This window comes from Loxodonta africana, chromosome 17 (assembly GCF_030014295.1).
Source record: "Loxodonta africana isolate mLoxAfr1 chromosome 17, mLoxAfr1.hap2, whole genome shotgun sequence".
NCBI lineage: Eukaryota > Metazoa > Chordata > Mammalia > Proboscidea > Elephantidae > Loxodonta > Loxodonta africana.
In genome coordinates, this window is record NC_087358.1 from 50,046,742 (window position 1) to 50,073,166 (window position 26,425).

The 26,425-nt window shown below is 38.9% G+C and overlaps 1 protein-coding gene across 2 annotated transcripts in view; it reads left to right on the plus strand.

Annotated features, from left to right (window-relative positions):
- Positions 1-26,425, plus strand: part of DIAPH3 (diaphanous related formin 3) — a 588,341-nt gene that overhangs the window by 19,478 nt on the left and 542,438 nt on the right. Inside the window, exon 2 of one of the 2 annotated variants that reach the window (XM_003412593.4) lies at positions 26,278-26,310. The exons of the other annotated variant lie outside the window; for it this stretch is intronic. Coding sequence (XP_003412641.1) covers positions 26,278-26,310 — 33 coding nt within the window. The remainder of the gene's footprint in view (positions 1-26,277; positions 26,311-26,425) is intronic. 2 annotated transcript variants of the gene reach the window in all.

Below are 26,425 nucleotides of genomic sequence, written 5' to 3' on the forward strand. Positions count from 1 at the left end.
GTCACAAAATGACATCTAGTAACACTCAGTTTTTAAAAGATTTGCAAATTAGTGACATTAATTATGGATTTTAATATAGAATTAAACTGTTTGTTTTTGTTTACCAAACTCTTGGATAGAATTCAATCCTAAATGACAATTACAATTCATTTTTTAATGAAAAATTTGACAGCATGAGAAATGAACATGAAAAATGGAAGGCACATAATCTGCACATAGAAATTCCTTGTGCCAGTTTCATTTTGTTATAAAAGTGATGGCCTCAAGTTAAAACCACTGTTCTAACTTCATTCAGCTCATCTTCTGAGAGTATTATTTTGATTTTGTTGATATGTTATCTTGAAACTGCTGTAGTTGCTGATGCATGAATATGTAAATTTTTGGGAATCACTTTCTCTGTTGTACCTGTTGTAGACTTGTGTTTACAGTCTGAATCTGAATACTTGGCTAATTGAAAATCTATGCCCAAATTACTCTTCTGACCTTATACTGCTGGCTCATTAACCCATTCCTGATTAAATTTAAGTGTTATTGACACACCCCAAATGCCATTTCCTTTACAAAAGATTCCAATGGTGACTGGAAAGGACAGGTAAAGACTACCAGAAACCTATCAGGGTCAATGGAGGACAAAGCCTGCCAACTCAAGCTCCCCTAGGGGCCTAGCAGTATGGTTTTAGAGCCCCACCCCTAACCACTGTGATAAAAAGGGCCCGAAACTCTTCAGACAGGGATTGGACTGGACTATAAGACAGAAAATGATACTGGTGAGGAGTGAGCTTCTTGGCTCATGTAGACACAGGAGACTATGTGGGCAGCTCCTGTCTAGAGGGGAGATGAGAAGGCAGAGGGGAACAGGAGCAGGCTGAATGGACAGGGAAATAGAGGGTGGAAAGGAGTGTGCTGTTTCATTAGAGGGAGAGCAACTAGGAGTATATAGCAAGGTGCAAGGTGTATATACATTTTTGTGTGAGAGACTGACTTGATTTGTAAACTTTCACTTAAAGCACAATAAAAATTAAAAAAAAAAAAAGGGCCCAAGCAGGATTCAAATATGGCTGTAGTCCTTGGGCAAGTTAATTAACCTGTTCACCTCAGCATTCTTATCTGTAAAATGGAAATAATTACAGTATTTATGCTGTGAATGTGTTGTGAGGGTTTGTTGAGTTAATGCATGTTGTAATAGCTCTAGGCACAGTGTCAGGCATCGAGTCAACATCAATTATCTAGTTCCTCAAAGTTGCTAGATGATGGTCATTATCATGATAGCTATATTTATTCAGCCTTGCAATGTGCCAGGCACTGTATTGATCACGTAATCCTCATACAATGATGGGAAGTAGGTACTCTCTTTACCCTTGCTTTGCAACACGATGGAGCTGAGGCACAGAGAGGAAATATTCAGGTGCCACAGCAGGGAATAGGCAAGCCTGGAAATGAGTAGTCAAGCTCTACCTCTTTTTTAAAAAAGTTACCTCTTTTTCCATTTCTCTCAGCATTTCTGTTAAACCCTTATTACTCTCTTTACCTCCTTTGTGGTCCTACCTCCTATTTTTGTTAAATGATTTTAAATTGAAAAAGTAATATATGCATGTGATAAAAAATAAAATCCAAAATAAAGTAAATCCAAAAAATCCAAACCCATTGCCATCGAGTTGATTCTGACTCATAGCCACCCTGTAGGACAGAGTAGAGCTGCCCCATAGGGTTTCCAAGGCTGTAAATCATTACAGTAGCAGACTGCCACATCTTTCTCCTGCTGAGCAGCTGGTGGGTTCCAACCACCATCCTTTCTGTTATCAGCCAAGCTCTTTAACCACTGTGCCACCAAGGCTCCAAGTTTAAGAGTATAAAGTGAGATTAACTAAGCCATCCAGACCACCAGTTCAGGATCTCCCCATAGAGGCAACAATGCTTATCATTCTTTTTTTTGTAACCTTTCAATGATATTCAGTGTATATGTATAGATGTACTCCCTACTCACTTTTTACCTGGATGGAAGCATACCATAAAAAAAAAAAAAAAATAGCATTCGCTTAATAGATCTCAGAGGTGATTGCCCTTAGCTCCTGGCACTCACGTTGACACCTTCTTCAGAGAGAAAATAAAGACCATTTTGCTTGAACTTGATCAATTTCCTGCTACTGCAGCTATAATCTTCTGTATCTGCAACCAACCTTCATCCTTTTTCCTCCAATATTTATAGAAGAAATGTGTGTTTTCTTGTTCAGGGTTAATCCTTTCATTACAACTCTTGACCCAGCCCCATTCCACAGGGATGTTTCACTCTCTTTATAGCCTCATCTCATAATGCTTAGTTCTCTGCCGTTATGAAAGAAAAAGCAGAAACAAAACCAAACAAGCCCAGTCTCCAGCTTTCCCTTGACCTTTTGCCACCTCTAAATACCATTCTCTGCTTCCTTCCCTCATAGCCAGATTTCTTGAATTAGTTGGTTTTGTTTATTCACTAAATATTTGAATGCCCCTAATTGATGCCAAGCATAACACACGTGGAAACAGTTTGGTCCTTGACTTAAAGAGGAGGCTCACAGTCAGTTTAGAATGGAGAAAGAGAAGTGTGAACTAACAAGTGTGCTGAAGTGTTACCAAGGAGTAGGTGTTGTGTAATATTTAAGGACTCACGCTCTGGAGTTAACCTGGGTTTATTTATATCCTGACTTTGATAGCTGTGTAACCTTGGAGGATTACTTTTTCTTGTTTTTTATTTTTGTTTTGTTTCTTCATCTCTAAAGTGGGAATAATAGTACCTATTTTTTTTTTTTTTATATTAGAGGGCAGATACAATGATTCAATGTGTTATAATAGTGGTTAACATACAATAAGCACCAGATAGCTCTAAGCTTATTGCTGCTGTTACGATGGCATCGGTAAAAGGCAAGGTGGGTTCATAAAGGAGAGGTCAGGCCATCTCCCATTAGTTCTTCAACCTTGCCTTTGCTTCTGTCAGTCCACTGAAACTGCTTTGGCATATCACCCACTGTCAAACCCAGTGGCTGATTTCCAAGCTTCATCTTGCTTGACTCCTTCAAAGTATTGACACTCACCGCTTACTTCACGAAAACTTTGTCATAAACAGTATAATGTCCTTTTTTTTTTTTTTTTGATCTTTGCTCATACCTCTTTCTACCCTTTCAAATTAGTGTGCCCAGGTATTATCTCTTTGATCCTCTTGTCTTTTTACTTTTGTACCTCCTTGCAGCATGAGCTTCTGTACAGAACTTCAATACAGAACTTTCTGTATTGATGGAAATGTTCTGTTCTGCTGTGTCTGGTTTGGTAGTCACTCACCACATGTGGCTGTTGAGCACTCGTAAATGTATTTAGTGCTACCAAATAACGTAATTTTAAAATTTTATTTAATTTAAATTTAAATTACATTTAAATAATCGTATGTGGCTGTGGCTATTAGATAGCTCAGATCTAGATGCTGATGACTCCCTAAACTTGATCCCTGTTTGAGGGTCCTCTCCTCTGCTGTCCAAAATATTCCTATTTTTCATGGATGGCCTACAGATGCCTCAGACTTAGCATTTCTCTACTTGAACTCATTATCTCCTTCCTGCACAAACTTCTTTCTTTTGTATTCTCTGAGTAAGTGATATCGTTTTACCCTTGGACTTGTTCTTGACTTCTATTTGATCTTTAACTTCCTTATCCATTTGGCGGAGTCTGTGGGTGAGGCAAATGGTTAAGTGCTGGCTCACTACGAATTGAAAGGCTGGTGCTTCGAATCTACCCAGAGGTAACTCAGAAGAAAGGCCTGGTGATCTTCCAAAAGGTAATAGCCATGAAAGCCCTATGGAGCGCAGTTTTACTCTGAAACACATAGGATTGTCTTGAGTTTATGGCAACTGGAAAAAATCCATTTGGCTACCCAGGTACCTTGATTGTACCTCCTGAGTACTTTTTATAGCATTCTTCTCCTCCCTGTTCCTCCTGTCCCTGATCCAATTCCAATTCAATTCAGCCTTATTCTTTCTGCCTGGTTGTTGTAGTAGCTTCCTTACTGATTTCCTTGGCTCTGGTCTTGGCCCCACTCTGCTTCATCCATCACATTGCTGCCATAACGGTTTTTTTGGAACACGAATGTGATTATGGAACCTACTTAAAATCCTTCAATCTTTCCTCTCCATTATCCACAGTTTATAGGCCAAGCTATTTAGCATGGGATATAATCCCTTTCATGACCTTGTCGTCACCCACATTTCTAGCTCCATCTCTTTAGTTGTTATTGTTGTTAGGTGCCGTCGAGTCGATTCCAACTCATGGCGACCCTATGCACAACAGAACGAAACATGGCCCGGTCCTGTGCCATCGTTACAATCGTTGTTATGCTTGAGCTCATTGTTGCTGCCACTGTGTCAGTCCACCTCATTGAGGGTCTTCCTCTTTTCCGCTGACCCTGTACTCTGCCAAGCGTGATGTCCTTCTCCAGGGACTGATCTCTCCTGACAACATGTCCAAAGTATGTAAGACGCAGTCTCGCCATCCTTGCCTCTAAGGAGCATTCTGGTTGTACTTCTTCTAAGACAGATTTGTTTGTTCTTTTGGCAGTCCGTGGTATATTCAATATTCTTCGCCAACATCACAATTCAAAGGCGTCAACTCTTCTTCGGTCTTCCTTATTCATTGTCCAGCTTTCACATGCATATGATGTGATTGAAAATACCATGGCTTGGGTCAGGCGCACCTTAGTCTTCAGGGTGACATCTTTGCTCTTCAACGCTTTGAAGAGGTCCTTTGCAGCAGATTTGCCCAGTGCAATGTGTCGTTTGATTTTTTTGACTGCTTCTTCCATGGCTGTTGATTGTGGATCCAAGTAAAATGAACTCCTTGACAACTTCAATCTTTTCTCCATTTATCATGATGTTGCTTATTGGTCCAGTTGTGAGGATTTTTGTTTTCTTTATGTTGAAGTGTAATCCATACTGAAGGCTGTGGTCTTTGATCTTCATTAGTAAGTGCTTCAAGTCCTCTTCACTTTCAGCAAGCAAGGTTGTGTCATCTGCATAACGCAGGTTGTTAATGAGTCTTCCTCCAATCTTGATGCCCCGTTCTTCTTCATATAGTCCAGCTTCTTGGATTATTTGTTCAGCATACAGATTAAATAGGTATGGTAAAAGAATACAACCCTGACACACACCTTTCCTGACTTTAAACCAATCAGAATCCCCTTGTTCTATCCGAACAACTGCCTCTTGATCTATGTAAAGGTTCCTCATATGTACAATTAAGTGTTCTGGAATTCCCATTCTTCACAGTGTTATCCGTAGTTTGTTATGATCCACACAGTCAAATGCCTTTGCATAATCAATAAAACACAGGTAAACATCTTTCTGGTATTCTCTACTTTCAGCCAGGATCCATCTGACATCAGCAATGATATCCCTGGTTCCACGTCCTCTTCTGAAACCGGCCTGAATTTCTGGCATTTCTTTGTCTATATACTGCTGTAGCTGTTTTTGAATGATCTTCAGCAAAATTTTGCTTGCGTGTGATATTAATGATATCTCTTTAGTTACCCACCTAAAATCCCATTCTTCGTCCGTACGAATTCCTCATAGGTCCCTGAATGATTATGATGTATTTTTAAAAGCTAGAAATGCTGTCGTGATGGCTTTCCTTCCCTTGTTTGTCTGGTCGATTCCAATCAGTGGCCGCTTTACGATACTCAAAGTGTATCTGGGACCCTGAGGTCTTCCCTACCTTCCTGAAGCAGCCCTTGGGAATGCCTGTCCTCCACCCAGGCCTGTTGGGGCACTCATCTCACCACGTTTAATCCTGAAGTTACTGTCAGCCTTACTAAACTGTCAAGTGTGGGAGTGTATGGTTGGAGGAATGCGTCGTTGTTTGAGTCTCTAGTTCGAAACAGGCACCAAGCAGGCCATCCTACGAATTTATCTTTTTCGTCCCGGTCTCCTGTACTTAAGAACCTGGCTCATCAGTCTTCTATAAAAATGGCAGTTCTTTCCTTGTGACTTTGCATTTTCTGTGTAAGTAGACTGAGGTTTTAGGCTTAGAATTTCCATGTGCCCTAGCTTAAAGACTTTGGCCTGCATTCAAGCTGAAAGGGACTTCTGTGGTCCTTGTAGTCTTTGCCTGTAAATCAGGTGCTGTTTTCAGATTGCCTTCTGGTGATGTGACAGTTTTCCTCAGACAGATAACATGCACATCTTATCTGGCAAAGATGATGCACCTTCATAGCCTCAGAAGCTACCCTCAGTGATAGGTTTGCAAAACAGAACAACCTCAGCAATGACAGAAAGAGGCACAGAATCACCAGAGAATTATCTTTATATCCTTGCAAGATCTGCATTCCTCAGTAATTTCCACCAGGCTATTAAGATCATTGGATGCCTTCCCATACCTGTTGCTGGCTTCCCTACAACCTTTGTTGACTTGTTTTATTAGTGTGCTTGAATGGTGTGATAATGAACATAAAACTACTGTACTTTAAAAAGTCCTATACAAATATGCTTGGGTTATTGGTAGAGGGTCATTGCGGGACCCTCCTTCTGGAGCCATTGGGAGATTGCCAACGGCAGTAAGGCAGCACTTGCTTGAGCTAGCGCTTGACTGCGGAAATTGGTGTGTTCGTAATCTAACACACAGAACGTTGTAAGTTGGAATTTAACTGTGCTGTCATGTGAGCACGTATTAGACCACTCTGTATCTAATCCCATTCAAGGATTTATCTCTCCAGATTCACCACATTCTTTTGGATGAAACATACAAAGGAAACCAATAATGTGAGCAACCTTTGTATGTCAGTGTTCGTAGCCTTGCCAGAACAGTTACTGATGCTGTTTTTGAATCACCAAAAAGGAAAAAATAGGTAACCCAGTCTGTTTATTTTTCCTCAAGAATCTGTTGGATTGTAAACTCCTTGAGGGCAGGTGCTGTGTTTTATAGGTCTTTATATTTCTATGCCTAGAATAGTGGCTTGCTAGCCTAGATGCTTAATAGATACGTTCTGCTTGATTAATATTTCTAAAAGAAATGTAAAATACCCGCATATTATGCATAGTACTGGGACTGCATTAAAAGCTGGGATGATGCTTTTTTCCCCTCCCTTTTTCATACATGGATTTTGTAAATATACAGTCATCTTTGTGACTTGTTTTAAGTGATACAAAAATTTAGAGGATAGCCAAAAAAGTAATATTCAAATCACGCGAGAAAACTTAACAGTGACTTAGTTATTTAAAAAAAGAAGTTCGAACTTTATCAGTAATTTAAAAGTGAAATTTCTTTAATTAGCTGTTGCCCTGTAAATAATTTCTGACTCGAGTTGTTTTCGTGAGTGACATGTAGTAATGTGGATATCTTTGTGGCTTATGTTTTAGTCTGAATTGGGAGGACAGGGTTTATAAGGCTTGTGGTATGTATAAAAGCTTAAAAAAAATTTATAAATGAGAAATTAAAAAAAAACCTAATTCATTACATTTCTAATGTACACTTGAAGAAGCACCTTTAGGAAACAAAGGGGGAAAACCTATAACAAAACATATATTATTATCATTATTAGTGTTAGACAGTTTACAGATAATATAACCTCCCCACTAGTTCTTTATACATACCTGAATTTTTAAGATATGAGTTTGTAGTCATTGTTGTTACCACTTAATAATTATCCAATTGGAATTATGCTCATTTTTCTTGCTGAGGTTTCATTTTCAAGTTTCTTTGCCCCATAAGTAACCCGGAAACTGTTTCATTTCCACTGTAGCACTTCCTTCCTAGGTTTGATCACACCTGTTGGAGCAGTAAGGACTAAGGGGAGTGGAGCATTTCTTGAGAGGCAGGGCTGGGAAGTGAATCCAGCCTAAGCCTTTGAGTTAGAGTGGTCAAAGTTATATTCCCAGACTTGCCACGACCAGGTCTGGCAAACCACCTCTCTGAGATGCCATCTCCTTATCTCTCAGATGAGGATAATGGCTCATTTATAGGATTGTTGGGTGTTGTAGGGGAAAAAAAATCCCAAAGTTTAGTAAAGCAAAAAGAAAGTTATATTTGGCATATATTCAAAAAGACAAAAAAGTGGAAAGTGGACAAGCATGCTGCCAGAGCTAATGTCTGCCCGAATCCAAGGAAATATTACAGAGTAAGCAAGAAAGGGAAACCGACAAGCATGCTGCCACAGCCATGTCTGCCCGAGTCCAAGGAAGGTTACAAAGTCATCAGTCTATAATAACATTACAAATGGGAAAAACCGTTGAAAGCTTCGCCTTTTCACAGATCGGCTAGAAACTGTGATCTTATATTTTGAATTGGCTTTCTTAACAATCACTGGTACAGGTTTCAGTAACTGACAGCCAGGAGAGTCTTCATTGGTCCAACAAATTTCTTTTCACTAAATGCTAAGAGAAAGTGATAAGAGTGGGAAGTCTTTTGTGTTCTGGCTTATGTGAAAGTTTCTCTAAAGGTATTTTCCAAGATTGTCCCATCTATTGTCTTTATACCTCAGGGCCCAGTTGATGTGTCACATCAGCCGGGTCACATTCTCTATGCTTAAGGACAGGGAATGATGACGCCAATATTATTTCCTAAATCAGTGTGTTAGTAATTGTGGTATGTGCTCAGTAAGTGGTGGTAGTAATGATGATGAGGTGGGATATATTATAGGGGTACCTAGAATCCATTTTACAATCTTGGGTTCTGTCTCAGTCAAAGCTTATTTGGCTTTAAGGAACAGAACCCATACATTATCTAGTTTAAGCTTGAAAAGGCGAGTTACAGGTTTAAGGATACATCTCTCCATAGGATCAAGCACAAAGTGTAGCTGGCCCTCATGAGGAACTGGAACCAAGAACATGAAGCAGGTGGCTTCTCTTATTCTTCCCCTCTGGGGCCATGTAGTCTCATCTTGCTTTTCATTAGGTATTTGCTTCACTGTTGTGATCTCTGCCTAGATCGGCTTCCACTGCTTTGATCTCCATGTAGCCTAATCTAAAGCCTCCATTTCCATTTGTATGCCTGTGCCCTTGGTTTATGCAAGAACAGAGCCTGATTTGTATCTCTGAGTCCCATTCCCTGAGGACTTGATTGGCTCTGCTTAGGTTTGGGTGCTGAGCCCTGTTGACATCAGCTAGGGCCAGAGCTGAGTCACTAAGAGCAATAAAGAATTCTGGTTCATCACTTTGGCACAGGCATTTTAGAGAAGGGATGCTGTACATGAGGCAGATAAACCAACAAGGCTCTACAATATCTACATGTATGGATCTTTGGAGATTGAAGACAGTTGTGGTGCTAGAAGGCTGAGTTTATAATAGTTTGTGTAATTTAGTGGTTTTCAACCCTAGCTGCGTATTAGATTTACCCGGGAGAGCTTTAAAAATACTGTTGTGACGCCCCACCTTTGGATGTTCTGACTCAGTTGGTCTGGGATAGTACTCAGGTGTCTGAATTACCAAAAAAAAACTAAAACAACTTTTCAGATGATTTTCAAGTGTTTGTTGTTGTGTGCTGTTGATTCTGATTCGTAGTAGCCCTATATGACAGGGTAGAACTGCCCCATAAGATTTCCTAGGCTGTAATCTTTGTGGGTGTTTAATCTTTGTGGGAAGCCCTGGTGGTGCAGTAGTTAAGCATTCATCTGCTAACCAAAAGGTTGGTAGTTCGAACCCACCAGCCACTCCTTGGAAATCCTACGAGGCAGCTCTACCCTGTCCTATAGGGTCGCTTTTTGAGTCAGAATTGACAATCTTTGTGGGAGCAGATCACCAGGTCTTTTCTCCTGTGGAGCGGCTTGTGGGTTCAAATCTCTGACCTTTTGGTTGCCAGTCGAGTACTTTAACCATTGTGCCATCAGGGCTCACGTTCAATCAGGTTGAAAACCATTGGCCTAAAATGTTCCCCGCACTGCTAAGTGTTAAAGATTCACAGATAAAGGAAACATGATTCTTGCCACCTAAAAATAAAGATGAGACATAATCATAGGCAGTTAAACTGCAAGGCAAACCAGGGATCAGTGACCCAAGTCATTGTAAACAAAAGTGCTATGGCAAGACAGAGGTGGGACCATCAACATTTCTGACTACACTCTAACCCACCCTTAGTATGAATTTATCCAGTCAGTATTGGATGCATTCCCCCAATACTGTCTGTTTACTTCGCATCTCATTCTTTTATCCTCCTCTGTGTTAGCCTCACTTCCTGAAGTCCAGGCAACATGCTGGCTCTGGGAATAGCAAAGTGAACACGACAAAAATCCCTGCCCTCAAGGAGCCCAAGCCTAGTAGGGGAGACAGGCACACATTTAAATCAATCATAAATGAATAAAATACATTAGAGAATGATTTCAGGGCCCAGAGCGGGAGGAGACTGTTGGGGTAGCCTTGAGGAGAAAGTGGATGACCTAAACAAAGGTGATACCTGCTGGAAGGAAGGAGACTAACATTTATTAAATCCTGCTAGCTACTGGGTAGGAGTCCCTGGTTGGTGCAGACGGTTAACTGGTTAACTACTAATTGAAAGTTTGGCAGTTTAAACCACAAAGAGGTTCGTTGAAAGACGGGCCTGACAATCAGCTTCTCTGAAAAGCTATAGCCTTGAAAACTCTGTGGAGCAGTTCTACACATGGGGTTGCCATGAGTTGGAATTGACTCCACGACAACCAACAACAACAAAACCACTAGCTAGTATGTTACATACTTTACAAGGCCTTCTCTATTAAGTCTCCTAACAAGCCTATGAGGTACATACTTTCTTTCTCATCAATAAGGAAACTAAGCCTCAGGGAGTTTAAGTAACCTGTCCACACACCTGTCACACACCTGATCAGTATCAGCTGGATTCCAATCCAGGTGAGTTTGACCCCAGAGCCCAGTGTTTTGACCTCTGCTCTGTATTCTTTATTGTCCCAGAAGAATGCAAGGCAGGATGTAAGGGTCATAAGACAACAACAGCAGCAGCAACAACAACAAAAAACAAAACAATCCAGTTATTATTGAGTCAACTCATGGTGACCCCACATGTTTTAGAGTAGAACTGTGGTCCATTGGGCTTTCAATGGCTGTGATCTTCTCGAGGTAGATAGATCATCAGGCCTTTTTTCTGGTGATTTACCAGAAATTTCTGGGTGGATTTGAACTGCCAGCCTTTCAGTTAGTAGCTTACTGCTTAACTGTTTGTGTCACCCAGGGCAGCCTAAAGTTGGAATTGACTCTGGCAACTGAAAAAGAATCACAGGAGAGGCCCAAAGAAAGTTTTGATGCAGGGAGGATCAGAGAGTCTTCATGAAGCAGGCAGCATTTGAAGACAAGTAGGTGAACTTGTACAGTAACAAAAAACAGCCTGCGCACACATGTATTGAGAGGAAAATGACAAGAAATAGAAACCACAGTAGGTTGATTTAACAGGGGGATCATTTACACAGATGTTGGAAGGGAAAGAGCAAAAAGGAGATGCTGAGGTCACCCAGAGATTAGTAACTATGGGATGGAAATAGATTCCTAGATTGTAGAAGCTGGAGGAGGGGCGGCCACATGGATGGTGCTGGGTGGTCTACAGGATCCCTGCGGTTGGGCTCAGACATCTGTGGAGCTCTATACCATTTGTATACAGACTTCTGGGGGGAAACTTTAGGGCTGATCTCAGACTGCCGAGGGGTCTGCAGAGTTACATTTAAATGCTTATAATTAAGGTTTTTCTTCTTTCTCACCCTCTTTTCTCCAAACATGCTTGTCTCTATTTTTTTCTGTCTGGACTAATTCTACTTAAAAAAAAAAAAAAAAAAAGTGTTGCTATAACAGAATTAACTGAGTTTGTGCAAAATTTATACCTTTGTTGGATTTACAGTGTTTAGGGAGTATTTCTAATTCCTTTTAGTAATTGACTCCTGGCAACATAGCCACACAAGTCTGTTAAAGCCCTGAAATAAATGATTGTATGAGTATACACCTGTCTTTTTTCTTCCTGCCCTGTTTCTCTTGTGCAAATCACTGATTCAGCTATTATTACTGTTGAAGTTGATTATTTAAAAAAATTTTATACTGACGAATGGAGTTTTTAATTTTTGTGGAACCCAGATTTCTGGATTCCATGGAGGTCGAGGTGACTCACCTAAGCAGCTGAATAGCTGAGCTTTTGGTTAGCAGCTGAGCTCTTAACTACTGCGCCACCAGGGCTCTGATTTATATTGAGGAACGGAGTTTTTAATTCTCCTGGAATCCAGATTCCTGGATTCCATGGAAGGTGAAGTGACCCACCCAAGCTATCACCCTGAGATGATCTTTGAACCTTGAGTTTTGAGAAAACTGGTTTCCAAAAGTCACCTTTAAGTCAAGCAATAGTCTAGCCTTGGGCTTTTGTAGAATTATCTCTGTGCAGTCAGTTTTGACAAACAAACTCTGAAGGTCAGACTAGAAGCTCTGTCTTAGGGTAAATCAGTATTTATTTTAATTGTTCTTCAAGACGATGTTGTATGAATCCCTCATAACCACAAATTGTTTTTTAATCAGTTCCGTTCCAGCCCCTTTCCATGGCAATGTGTAATTACTAGCGATAAGATAGGGTATAGACTCTTTGGAAGTTCTTTCTTCTTTGGAACATTTTTGACTCTCTAGTTGAAATGTTATCCTGATTTGCAAATTGTATATAAAACCAAAAAACCAAACCACTTACCATCGAGTTGATTCTGACCCTTAAAAACCCTATAGGACAGAGTAGAACTGCCCCACAGGGTTTCCAAGGAGCGGGTGGATTCCAACTGCTGATCTTTTGATTATCAGCCAAGCTCTTAACAACCATGCTTGAGTTAATTTCTATTATTGGCTTAATATGTTTTTTGTTTTCACGATACTTACAAAACACTTGTGATTATTCAGTTATAAGAATAAAAATCCAAATTCTTAAAATGGACTGGGATTGATCTTGTCTCCTCCCTTCTCTCTGACTTCATTTCCTACCCTCTTCCAGAAGGCTATAGCTGTTCTGGCTTCCTTCTTCCTTGAACATGCCAGTGGCCTTTGGTTTGGCTATTCCCTCTATCTGAAATACTTCCTTCCATATCCACGTAGCTAATTCCACTTCATCCACTTTAAGTTCAGTTCTTTGCTCAAATTCCACTTACTTTTTTTTTTTTATGCCTACTCCAGGCCCATTTAAAATTGCAACTTTGGCCTGGTTGAATGGTGGCGTAGTGGTTAAGTGCTATGGCTGCTAACTAAAGGGTCAGCAGTTCGAATCAGCCAGGCACTCCTTGGAAGCACTGTGGGGCAGTTCTACTCTGTCCTATAGGGTCGCTATGAGTCGGAATCGACTCGATGGCCCTGGGTGCTGGGTTGCTATGAGTTGGGTTTCGTTTTTTGGTTTTACCCTATACTACTTATTTTCCTCAGGGCACTCATCACCTCCTAATATTTACTTATTGTGCTTATTGTCTGTTTCCCAATAGAAGGTTAGTTTCCTTTAGGATGGGAATCTTTGTTTTATTCACTGATGTATCCCATGTCAAGAACATAGTAGATGTTTAACAAATATTTGTTGGATGAGTGAATGAATAAATGAACATCTCATTCTGTAAGAAGAACTAATTTTGTATTTCAGGTTTTCCCTAAATCATGACTAAAATGTTGGATTTAGTCTTAGATCACTGCTATAATGTTTGCAGGTTAATTAGCATATATTTAAGCATATGCATTTAGCTGGTAGAGCCTCTCCCTTTTCTTCCAATCACCACTGAGTACCTTTGTTATGGTAATTATCCTGTTGTCTTGCCTTTTGGCTATTTGCTTACATGTCTTTTCACTCTTTCCACTGTAAGCTCCTAAGGTAAGTTCAAATCCACCAGCTGCTCCTTGGAAACCCTGTGGGGCCGTTCTACTCTGTCCTATAGAGTCGTTATGACTCAACGGCAATGGGTTTTGTTTTGGTTTTTTGGGAAGGTGAGGGACTGGGTCCTCATCATATTTAATGTAGGGTCGTGCACATGATGTGGCTTAATTATATTGTGTAGTAGAAAAAAATTAGGTTTTGAGACTAGATCTTGTTTGAACAATCACGAGTCTTAGATTTTGGCATCACGTCCTCATTTATGTTAAGGATTATCAAGTCAGTGGTATTTACCTCAACTTTCTTGAGATGGCATGGTATCATTTACATTTATAAGAAAGAAAAATGATAGATTTCTTTTATCTTTCCTATTAATAAGCATCACAAAATAGAAGAGTAAAGCTAAGTCAATATATTATTGTTACCACAGAAATTGAATTTGTGTCAGAAGGATTTGTGCTTGTGATGTAGTGATTCTTATATTTTCCTTGGAATTAAGTCACTAGAAGGTGACAACATCAATAATTCACAAAACCAGGGAGCTTTTTGAGATTGGTTAATTTATATATGTGAATTAGAAAACGAATGAATAATGTGCTTAATATATTCTGACATATTTGAAAATATGCATTAAAAAACCAGCTTATTAAAAAGCCTGTGTGCACAGTATTTATTAGATTCTTCAGATTTTCATTTTTTCTTTTACTGACTACTACATACATTTTTATTTGAAAAGGAACTAATCTGTATTTTCTGCTTAGTATGAAGAGTATTATCCATGGTAACTTAAAAAAAAAAGTTTTTCTCATTATAAAAGTAAATATGCTCATTGTGGACAATTGGGAAAATACAGGAAAGTATGAAAAAAAAAAACCCATGATCCAGATATTTACAAATAACAATGATTCCTGTCTTAACTTTAAGACTAACTTTTTAAATATAACATTGTATTGTAAGCATTTTCTCATGTGGCGGTATTATAATTTATTTAACCTTTCTCATGTTTTAGGAAGTTTTATGTTGATTATAATTATAGCAACCTAAAGTAATGTTGTAGTGAAACATATTTATATTTAAACCTTTGACTGTATTTCTTTTTTGTTTAATTGACTATTAATCTAAGAAGTAGAATTACTAGGTTAAAGAGCATGAATATAGCATTTGTTTCACCAAAGCGTTCTCTAAAAAGGTCTAACCAAATTTCCTCCCTTATGTGATGGTGAAGCCCTGGTAGTGCAGCGGCTAAGAGCTCAGAATGCTACCTAAAAGGTCAGCAGTTCAAATTTACCAGCCGGTCCTTGGAAACCTTTGGAACACAGTTCTACTCTGTCCTATAGAGTTGTTATGAGTCAGAATAGACTCCATGGCAACAGGTTTTTTTTTTTTTTTTTTTTTTAATGTGATGATAGAATGTAAACAAATAAAATTTCTTTCAAATATATGGTAGATGAGGGCAAGGCGAAGATGGCATAGTAGTCAGACGCTTCCAGTGGTCCCTTTTACAACAAAGACCCGAAAAAACAAGTAAACAAGTAAATCAATTATATATGACAATCTAGGAGCCCTAAACATCAAAGGCAAAGTTGAGAAATTGGACTGATCGGCAGGAGGAAGGAGAGATGATTGAGAAGCAGTGAGGAGTTGCCAGACCTGACCTGGCGGGAACCGGCACCCTGCAGGCTGAATCCTCTGACTAGCCTGTTGAGGCAGGGATGTGTTTTCCACATTGGGAGAGACCAAGTGGCGGAGAGTCTACTCAACCTTCCAGAACTAGCGAGAAGCAGCCCTCAATCAGCAAAAGATAATTACATGTGTCTACGGGGAAGTTCTACTCTGTCCTATAGCGTCGCTGTGGGTCGAAATTGACTCGACAGCCGTAGTTTTTTTTTGGACCTACTGCACGGATCACAAAACACCCTGTTTGAGAAGAGCCTCTCTCCCTGCTCCCTCCCCGCTCTGTATCAGGTCCTGGGTTGGCTTCAGCGATTGCTGATTGCCACTTCCCCTGGGCCAGAAGTAGGGCCCATCACGCGCTCTGAGCCATTCTCCCAGCCTGGGAGAGAGAACAAATTAACAAACAGGAAAAAATAGTCCACCAGCTCCCCTAAGCTGGGAAGTCAGAGCAGATACAGCTCCTTTGCCTAGGCAGAAGCATACAGGGTCCATGGACTTTGAATGCCTTTCATCCCTGTATAGACCTGTGTGGGCCCATTTCAACAGCGTAGGCCCTTGTTAGCACAGTACAACAGAGTATATACCTGAAGCCTCACTTCACTGTATCAGCTATATGGCGGAACGGCATGTTCGTGACATTTGACACCGCTCTGTCCATTAAGCGGGGTGCTCACCTACCCACGTCAGGGGCCTGAGAACTGGTGGCTCTACCCATGCCACCTAGCCACCTGCAACAGGGAACCAAGAATAAGTGGTGCCCCCCAGTCCTTACATCCAACAGCGTTGGCTGCGATAGTCTGGCTGCAAAACCCACCCACCTATGCATTCTAGGGAACAGGGACACGCTTTCTTCCCAGACAGTCAGGGTCAGCCGTCAGCCCCCTACCTTGTTCAGTGTGTGACCCCATACTGCAGCCAGATACCTGCGCCTACTCCAATCACCCTTGCCAGTCTAGGACTGTAGGTAAGAGCCTGCACCATGCACTTGGTGACTATCTGGACACCTGAGCTGAATCCGTACAAGAAAAGTAAATGGACTCCTGGGCTCACATACCTAGTAACAAATCTAACCACCTGGTGACAGGACATTAGAGCTTCAAAGATGCCAATAATCAAACTCTCTGTCATGAGCAGCCTATTTGGGCATATCAAAACAAAAAACAAGAAGCTAGGACACAGTAAGCAAATATAAAATAAATAAATATAATAACTTATTGATGGCTCGGAGGCAACAGTCAATATCAAATCACATAAAGAGGCAAACCGTGATGGCTTCAACAAGCTCCCAAAACAGAATCAAGATATCTTCCAGAAGAAGAGAATTTTCTGGAATTACTGGAGGTAGAATACAGAAGATTAATATATAGAACTCTTCAAGAGATCAGGAAGGAGATCAGACAAAATGCAGAACAAGCCAAGGAACACACAGACAAGCAATAGAGGAACTTAAGAAAATTACAGAAGAGCACAAAGACAAATTTAACAGATTGCAAGAATCCACAGAGAGACAGCAAACAGAAATCCAGAAGATTAATGATAAAATTTCAGAATTGAACAACTTAAATACGAATTTAATAAAGTGTTAAAACTGCATTATTAGAATTAACTGGTTGCCTTCGAGTCAGTTCTGACTCATGGTGACTCCATTTGTCTCAGAGTAGAACTGTGCCCCATAGGGTTTTTAAGTCTGACCTTTTGGAAGCAGATTATCAGGTCTGTCTTCCAAGGTTCCTGTGGGTGGGTTCAAACTGTCAATGTTTCAGTTAGTAGCGAGTGGTTAACCATTTGTACCACCCATGGACTGTTACTAGAATTAGCCATTATGTTTTCCTGTAATTTCACCTTAGTTTTGAATGAATTCATTGAAGAAAAAGAACACGAGTTATGACAGAATGAAAAACGACTTGTTAGGTGCCCAGGCACTGTGATGTACAATCCAGGTGAGAGTTCCAAGTAGCAATTTGACAAGTGCCTATTCTAGAGAGGTGGTTGTTTCTTAGATGGTATGTGGCAGCCTTTTAATCCTTTAGAAAATGTTATGTTCTCGTTAAAATGAATTTTTTCTCTTTACTTATGTGAATACTTGAAAGGTGTCTCCCCCTCTTGAAAGCTGTTCTTGATGACCCTCCTTTCACAAAGTAGGAATTATGGAGAAGGGAAATCAGGATTCTGGGGTCTGTGAGAGAAGAGACGCCTGGATAGTGGACTCGTTCTGAGGTAGGCAGTATTAGGGTGGACAGATTAAAAAAGACATAAGAGCTTTTCGTAATTCACACCTGTTCCTAATATTTCCTCTCACTTTTCTCTATCTCACATTCGAAAAATGGACGCATTAAGTGCAAGTCAACTTAAAAACTTTCTTTACAGGATCAAAGGGCCAACTCTACTCTTGTCCTTAGGGTTTTTTTTTTTTTTTTTGACCATTTTGAGTTATGGTTAAATTTGGAGCCCTTGAAGAATAGTATTTTTATACATAGGTATGTTTGTAGTTGCCAGAGAGATGACCCCTAGATAGACTCTGTAGGTGTGTTTAGTGTCATGCTTAGTAGTAATATTACATTTATTACATTTCCATAGGCTTTGTAATTAGTGTTCACATTAAAATAAACACAAGTATGTGTACCAGAGAATATACCATGAACTTCCAGAAGAATGAACATATCTGTCTTGGAAGAAGTACAGCCAGAGTGCTCCTTGGAAATGAGGATGGTGGGATTTCATCTCACATACATTCAAAAATGGCTGTAGCAGTATATTGACAGGGAACTGCCAGAAATTCTAGGCCAGGTTCAGAAGAGGACGTGGAACCAGGGATATCATTGCTGATGTCAGATGGATCCCGGCTGAAAGCAGAGAATACCAGAAAGATGTTTACCTGTGTTTTATTGACTATGCCAAGGCATTCTACTGTGTGGATCCTAACAAATTATGGATAACGTTGCAAAGAATGGGAATTCCAGAACACTTAATTGTGCTCATGAGAAACCTGTATATAGATCAAGAGGCAGTTGTTTGGACAGAACAAGGGGATACTGATTGGTTTAAAGTCAGGAAAGGTGTGCGTCAGGGTTGTATTCTTTCACCATACCGATCCAATCTGTATGCTGAACAAATAATCTGAGAAGCTGGACTATATGAAGAAGGATGGGGCATCAGGATTGGAGGAAGACTCATTAACAACCCGTGTTATGCAGATGACACAACCTTGCTTGCTGAAAGTGAAAAAGACTTGAAGCACTTACTGATGAAGATCAAAGACCACAGCCTTCAATATGGATTGCACCTCAACATAAAACAAAAATCCTCACAACTGGACCAATGAGCAACATCATGATAAATGGAGAAAAGATTGAAGTTGTCAAGGATTTCATTTTACTTGGATCCACAATCAACAACCATGGAAGAAGCAGTCAAGAAATCAAACGATGCAGGGCATTGGGTAAATCTGCTGCAAAGGACCTCTTTTAAGTGTTGAAGAGCAAAGATGTCACCTTGAAAACTAAGGTGCGCCTGACCCAAGCCATGGTATTTTCAATTATGTCTTATGCATGTGAAAGCTGGACAATGAATAAGGAAGACCAAAGAAGAGTTGACACCTTTGAATTGTGATGTTGGTGAAGAATATTGAATATACCATGGACTGCCAAAAGAATGAAAAAATCTGTCTTGGAAGAAGTACAACCAGAATGCTCCTTAGAAGCAAGGATGGTGAGACTGCGTCTTATATACTTTGGACATGTTGTCAGGAGGGATTAGTTCCTAGAGAAGGACATCATGGTTGACAAAGTACAGGGTCAGCAGAAAAGAGGAAGACCCTCAATGAGGTGGATTGACACAGTGGCTGCAACAGTGAGCTCAAGCATAATGACAATTATAAGGATGGCTCAGGACCGGGCAGTGTTTCGTTCTGTTGTGCATAGGGTTGCTATGAGTCGGAACTGACTTGACGGCACCTAACAACAACAACAACACTTTGTACATGTTATCAGGAAGGACCAGTCCCTGGAGGAGGACATCATGCTTGGTAAAGTAGAGGGTCAGTGAAAAAGAGGAAGACCTCAATGAAATGGATTGTTACAGTGGCTGCAATAATAGGCTCAAGCATAACAACAATTGTGAGAAAGGTGCAACACTGGGCATTTTGTTCTGTTGTACATAGAGTTGCTATGAGTTAGTTGGAACTGCCTTGATGGCACCTAACAACAAGAACATGGGTACCAGAAACATGAGTAGGTTAAAGTACATATTCATATGTATACTGGGAAAGGAATAAGATGGGAATTAAAACAATGTGAACAACACTTTAACATATGATCATTAAACACATGTTATGATTAAGAGAAAACAAATATTTGCCTTTTTCTCTTAAGATGTAACTTTGCCATAACTTCAGTTGGTAACCTGCTATTTACTCATTTTGTCAAGCAAATAGTGTGGTGTTATGGTTTGATATAATGAACAATCTTTGATATGCAGGTAGTATGTCTATGCTTATAAAGATTTAATTATTATACCTTAGAGATAGACAAGGCATTTGGATAAGTGATAAAATTGTTAATTCATTCTACATACCAGACATTATTGTGTTCTCTTAAAACAGTACTAGTTGGTACCTGTCACTTCTTTTGTTGTCGTTGTTAGGTGCCGTCAAGTTGATTCCGACTCATAGCGATCCCATGTACAACAGAATGAGACACTGCCTGGTGCTGCGCCATCCTCAGAATCTTGTTTCGCTTGAGCCCATTGTTGCAGCCACTTTGTTGGTCCATCTCATTGAGGGTCTTCCTCTTTTTTGCTGCCCCTCTAATTTACCCAGCATGATATCCTTCTCCAGGGACTGGTCCCTCCTGATAACGAACAAAGTATGTGAGATGAAGTCTTGCCATCCTTAATACTTTTAAGGAGCATTCTGGCTGTACTTCTTCCAAGACAAATTTGTTCATTCTTTTGGGAGTCCGTGGTATATTTGATATTCTTCGCCAACACCATAATTAAAAGTCATCAATTTTTCTTCGGTCTTTCATATTCATTGCCCAGCTTTTGCATGTCACTTCTTTGGTGACATGTAAAACCTCTCCCAATTGTACCAGCCCTTTGTCTTTCACTTCTTCGAAATTCTCTTGTACTTGTTATCTGCACCACTCATTTAGCTTATTTTAGTGGTATTTGGCTTTTTAAGTAAACCACATGATGAGAAATTCATATGTGTTCAGGCTGAGGGAATGTTTAATGGCTGATAGTGGTGAAGTGAGGAGCAAGGTTTCTCCCTTGGTTCTGGGCTAGCTGCAGCAGCTTCACACAGGGACCTTTATTTAAGCATGTGGATTCCTAAGCTGCACCTCAGACCCACTGAACCAGTTGTGAGAGGCTGAGACCCTGCAAGCTACTTTTTCAAAGAAAGCCTTGTTGTGCCTTTCTTGTCACATTGAAAAGCTGGAAAACGGCAGGTTGAGAAGGTCTAGTCTGTGAAAATTTGGGTCGCAGCCAAGTGTGTTTGGAACCTTTAATCTTACAGGTTTTTCTTTTGTTGGTTATCCCTCACGATGTTAAACAATGTAAGTTCATTGGGATTAAGTTGCAACAGCAAGAATCATTTCTAAAAATACAGTCATTTGGCTTCAGTGACATTGACAAATTGATCCAAGCCTGCTTGTTAGCTTGACACCTGGTGGTGGCTGTCAGGTACCTAATGACGTCAATGGACAGATCCTGTGTTCCATGATTCATACGTGCTAAGCGATGAAATAAAACATAAAATTTGTTAAAAAATCTGGGGTTGGAATCTTTTTCATTGCTTGTGGACCTCAGGGGTTTTTATATTACTTTGTATTTTTATAGAACTTATTGGTTCTTTGTTACTTGCTTGTAAACTAAGCAGGATGAGGGAGGGAATCTTTCTTCGGACCTCTTTATAGTCACAAAATTCAGCACAGTGCTGTAAAAGCTCTGGATCTGTTTTTTGTCAGCATGCACTGTCTTCAATAAAAGTTTTGATGCATTACTTAAATGAGAACAGAGAAACCTATGTTCTGTGTTTCTCCCCTTTTTTTGGGTCCTGTGTTCTTTAGAAGAAAAGCCTGTAAAGGCTTTTCCAACTCTTTCAATCCCAGAGTGATCCCCTTGACCATACAGTTTAGGAATCGTTATTAGCAGAAACATTGGTATCCATCTATATTTGGTGCTTCTTACTTTTTAGGGAAAAAATAGAATTAGCAAATTGAGAAACATAAAGACCACAGAAAGAAGAGTGAGTATTTGGCTCAGTATATGAGAGGCAACCTTAGTTAAAGAGCCCAATGCACTTTAATACCACACCTTAATCAATTACCAGTGGTTCCATGTAAATAACTGTTCATATTTTGATGTTATCATCAGTTTTATTTTACCCAAATGCCATAAACCATTACTAACACTTAGTAGAATAATAGGCCAGGAGATATGACTAAAAGTCACAAAACACATTTATTTAGGTATGAATGTTTTAAAATGTTTAAAATTGTATCTTTTAACACATATATTAAATACATATATGACATGCATCATATGTATGTCAAAAACATATATTAATGCATATGACATACAGTGGTGTGTGTCATATATACAAATATAACCCTAAGAAGTTGCTATCAGGCTATTATTTTTCTCATTTTGTTCCTGTTTACTTTCATTTAACAGTCAATTTTATGTTTCAAATTCCTTCTTGCAGTGTATGTCAACAAATGCTTCTCATGAACTAGATCGATGCATGCAGCTTCTGTTTTGCCCAGCCAGAAGACAGTAAAGAACATTGTTGGTGGCTATAAAATAAGCATTTCTTCATTTTTAAGTGTCTTGATTAACCAGACATTTCAGCATATCTCAAGTACCAGTATAAAAGCAATATTTTTGTGTAATAAAGTTTTTTTTTTCTTTTTTAAACTAAGAACATTACCCTTGTAGTATGTACTTAGAAAAGGCAAAAAAACCTCACATAATTGTCTGAGGGTTTCCTCTCATCGTCTCTCTCTTTGATAGCAATATCAACTTAATGGGTGGTCATCTTCTTAGAAGTATACAATCTAAACTGGTAGGACCGTGATATAATGTACACTTTTTAATGATAAACTTGACTTTAATATTAACATTCAAACATTCTATAAAAGGGTGTCAGTTGATAATGCCTTTATATTTTTTTCGCTGAGAAATTCTATTTGATTACTGTAGTTTTCTTTAAGTCATGTTTGAGGTAGTCTGTGATTGGAAACATCACTTTTTAGGAGCTATTCCTTGTTCTTAGATCTATTCAGATTTTAATGCTAACATGCCTTTTTGGTTTCTTTAAGATTGAATGTGTGTAAACTAATAGACGTTTCATCTCTGTTCTTCTGAAAGCTAAATCTTGACGTGAAACCTATTCTGACTTTACTGTTTCAATATAGCAACACAATTCTTAGATCAGTTTTCCAGCCACTTACTCTGTTAGTCAGTATCTCTAGTCCTTTCATAGGCCATTGAATTTGCTGTCATTTCCTGGCCTCCTGGCTTCTCCTACTGGTGGTGAGAATCAAATAGGTGTTTCCCCAGAAAAGAAGGAATAATGAACTTGACCTTAGCTTCTTGCTTTTCTCCCAGACTGTTATACTTTCCATACCTACATCCCATTGAGTTATCTTATTTCTCCTTGTTTAACTTTTCCTGCATTATACTTCTTTTGTGATCCTTACTTTTTTTTAAGATTATTTATCATGATATAGGTTATAACTGGGCTTATATATATAACTACATGGTTTAAACAAAAAAAAAGTAAAAACAGGTTAAGCATTTAACAAAATAAGTAATCCTTTTAAAAGTGAGTCCCTCAATAAGATGGTTTAAGAATATCAAAAAACTATGACAAAAAATGGGTCTTGTTTTGTGTCTTGTGTGATACACTGTGTCTCTCTTTTTTTGAAAATCATGAGTCTAACTCTAACTTAAAAGACTATCCAATTTTAGGTTGTTAAAGTTACATAAAAATGCTCTTCTTAGATGTTTACATCTTTGGGATTTTACATCATGTAACTTACATTCCCTACTTTTTCTATATAGTACTTTACTTTCCATATCTTCTATGTAGTTTTTAGATCATAAATCTTGCATGGGCCTTAGTCTCATTTCTCTTAATATTGTCTCTTTTCATTGTTTACTATCTTGTTTTTAATACCATGTTTATGGCATTTTCCTCAGGCAACTTAACCTGGTATTTGGGGATATTTCATTAGTGCAAGTAGATGTTTCCTCTTTAGTGTGTCATAGTATTCTGTATAGGATTTCAGCTTTTATGCTTTCTTTGGCATTTTTTTAAATTAATAATTTAGTATTTTTTTTTTGTTGTTGAAAATACACACAGCAGAACATACACCAATTCAACAATTTCTACATGTGTCATTCAGTGACATTGATTACTTTCTTCAAGTTGTGCAACTATTCTCACCGCCCTTTTCTGAATTATTCCTCCCTATTTTCTTTATTAACACAAACTTACCGTCCCCTAATTTTCTTGTCTAACCTTTTGAGTTGCTGTTGTTAGTTTGATCCTATATAGTTCTTAAAAGAGCACAATGCCCAAAGCAGACATTCTTTATTAGTTAAGGAAAACTATTGTTTGATTTAAAAAATACTTGAGGATATTTTTGGTTTAAGGTTTAAAGATTATTTTAGGGTACTGGTTTCAGGGTTCACCTAGCCTCAATGGCTCCAGAAAGTCTGGATCCCATGAGGATTTGAAATTCTCTTCCACATTTTCCACCTTTTGATCAAGATTATTCTATCAAATCTTTGATCAAAATGTTCAGTAATGGTAGCTGGGCACCATTCAGTTCTAGTCTCATGGCAAAGGAGGGAGTTGTTCAGGGAGGCACTTGGCCATGCATTCCATTTTCTCTTCCTATTCCTGACTCTCATTTTCCTCTGTTGCTCCAGGGGAGTAGAGACCAATTGTTGAAACTTGGAAGGCTGCTTTCAAGCTTTTAAGATCTGAAGCACTATACAATGAACTAGGAGATAGAACAGAAGCACTAAACATGGTATTAAGCCAGTTAACTGGGATGGCCCATGAAGCCTTGATTTGCCCTTACTTTTTTAAGTATTAGGCCACTTGGTATGCTTCTATGTCAGAAGATGGCCACTTTCCTGTTTTTTTTTTTGTCACAGGAACTTGCAATGACACCTTTCAGGAGTGAGTGATACGGGTTGTGACTGAGACAATATCTCTGGTTCAAGAATAACTAATAAAAGAGACATGTGGTTAACCAAATGCAAGGAGGCTAGAAACCTCTTTTGACTGGAAAGTACACATACAATGGGCAGTCAGAGGAAGTGAGCCCCAGCAGCCATTTTCATTGCCCCGTTCTCTGCAAACTCAGCCATGCAGTTTTTAAATCTAGTATTGTGATTTAGGGTTGAGACTGTGGCCCAGAGTGCCTTAGAAATTTTATAATCCTGCCCAGGATCATACCCACTTTTAAGGACCTCTGCGCACACTGGTTAATTTAAAAGGCTGAAGAGATCGATAAAAAATAATTTTTTTAGCTCAGAATTAGATATTACTAACCCTTAGTTAATCCAGTATTGTTCCCGATATCCCAGGTTAGAGTAAGAAGTTCTAACTCAGCACACAGTTCAATCTGGAGCCTAGTCGTGCGGCTAATGGTCTTTAATTCAGCTATCTCCTCTTGGATATACAGAAAGTACATTTTGGTTCTCTGCAGTTATTTTCATACCTCCGTACTAGAGGAAGGAACATCTTGGTCAAAGGAAGGGAGAGGAGAATATGGGATAGTGATTCGTATTGCATGAATTTTTAATCTGGGTCATCACTGAGGTATATACATGAGCAAAAAGGTGTACTCCAGGGTACAGACAGGAATGATAAATTTCATCCTGTTCAATAAACGCTGAATTTAACTATGTGCCACTTACTCTGTTAGGTGATGATTGCTAACATATTTTTTTATGCTTATAAAATAATAGACCTGGTTTACTGTCTAGAATATATGTTTGACCCTTTCTCTGCCTTTTTAAGGATCTAAAGTTACAGTGAATAAGAAGAAGAACCAGAAGATGATTCCAGCTACTTGAATATGAAACCTTGCCTGATTCTGGGATTTATAAAACTTTAGATTCCTTCTTTTTTTGTAAATACTTATTTTTTCATTTGAACACCACTTTGCAGGAAAACTAATTTATTCACTTTCTAAGTGGCCTTATGTTTGTCTAACAAGGAAATCAGCAAAAGGGTTCTCTAAGAAGCTAGCAATGAAATTAAAGTGTCTACTGTCACCACTGGTGATAAATCAAGCTGATGTTAAACATGCAAATAGTCATTGCAGTACACTCTTCTTCCTAGAATTGTTTAAGTTAATTAAGCTGACAAAGTACTTCATTATCTCTTATGCTGCATGCTAATGGTAGATCTAAAGTTTCACTGTCTTATAATATGCAAATGTTCTGAAAATAAAATTTACATCCCTATTCATTGTATTACCATATATTTAAAGGTAATTAATAATATTAATTGGGAGAATATATTTATTGTTCCACAGTTAGGCTTCTGTTTTTCTTTACAAAATCAGGTAGTTTTAGTAAACGTTTGGAACGAGTGCACTCAGGGCAAATTTTGTCCATCTTTTTGAGAAAGAGATTAAAACTATATATAATGCATTTTTATTAAATTGTCGAGAATTTAATTACATTCGACTTGGGATTGTAGAATTTTGAACGTATTCTATTAACTAAAATTAAAAAAAGCTGTTATAAATTACTGATATGCTTGGTTTTTTTCATTTGCAGCATTTAAATATTAAGACACTGACGGATGATATGGTAAGGTTATCCTCAATGTTTCCTTTGCTGTGAATCTTAACTAACCATGCAATGTTGATGGCGTGCTGCGCTAACACCTTCCTTTGAAATTGCTAAAATTGCATGTATTGGCAAT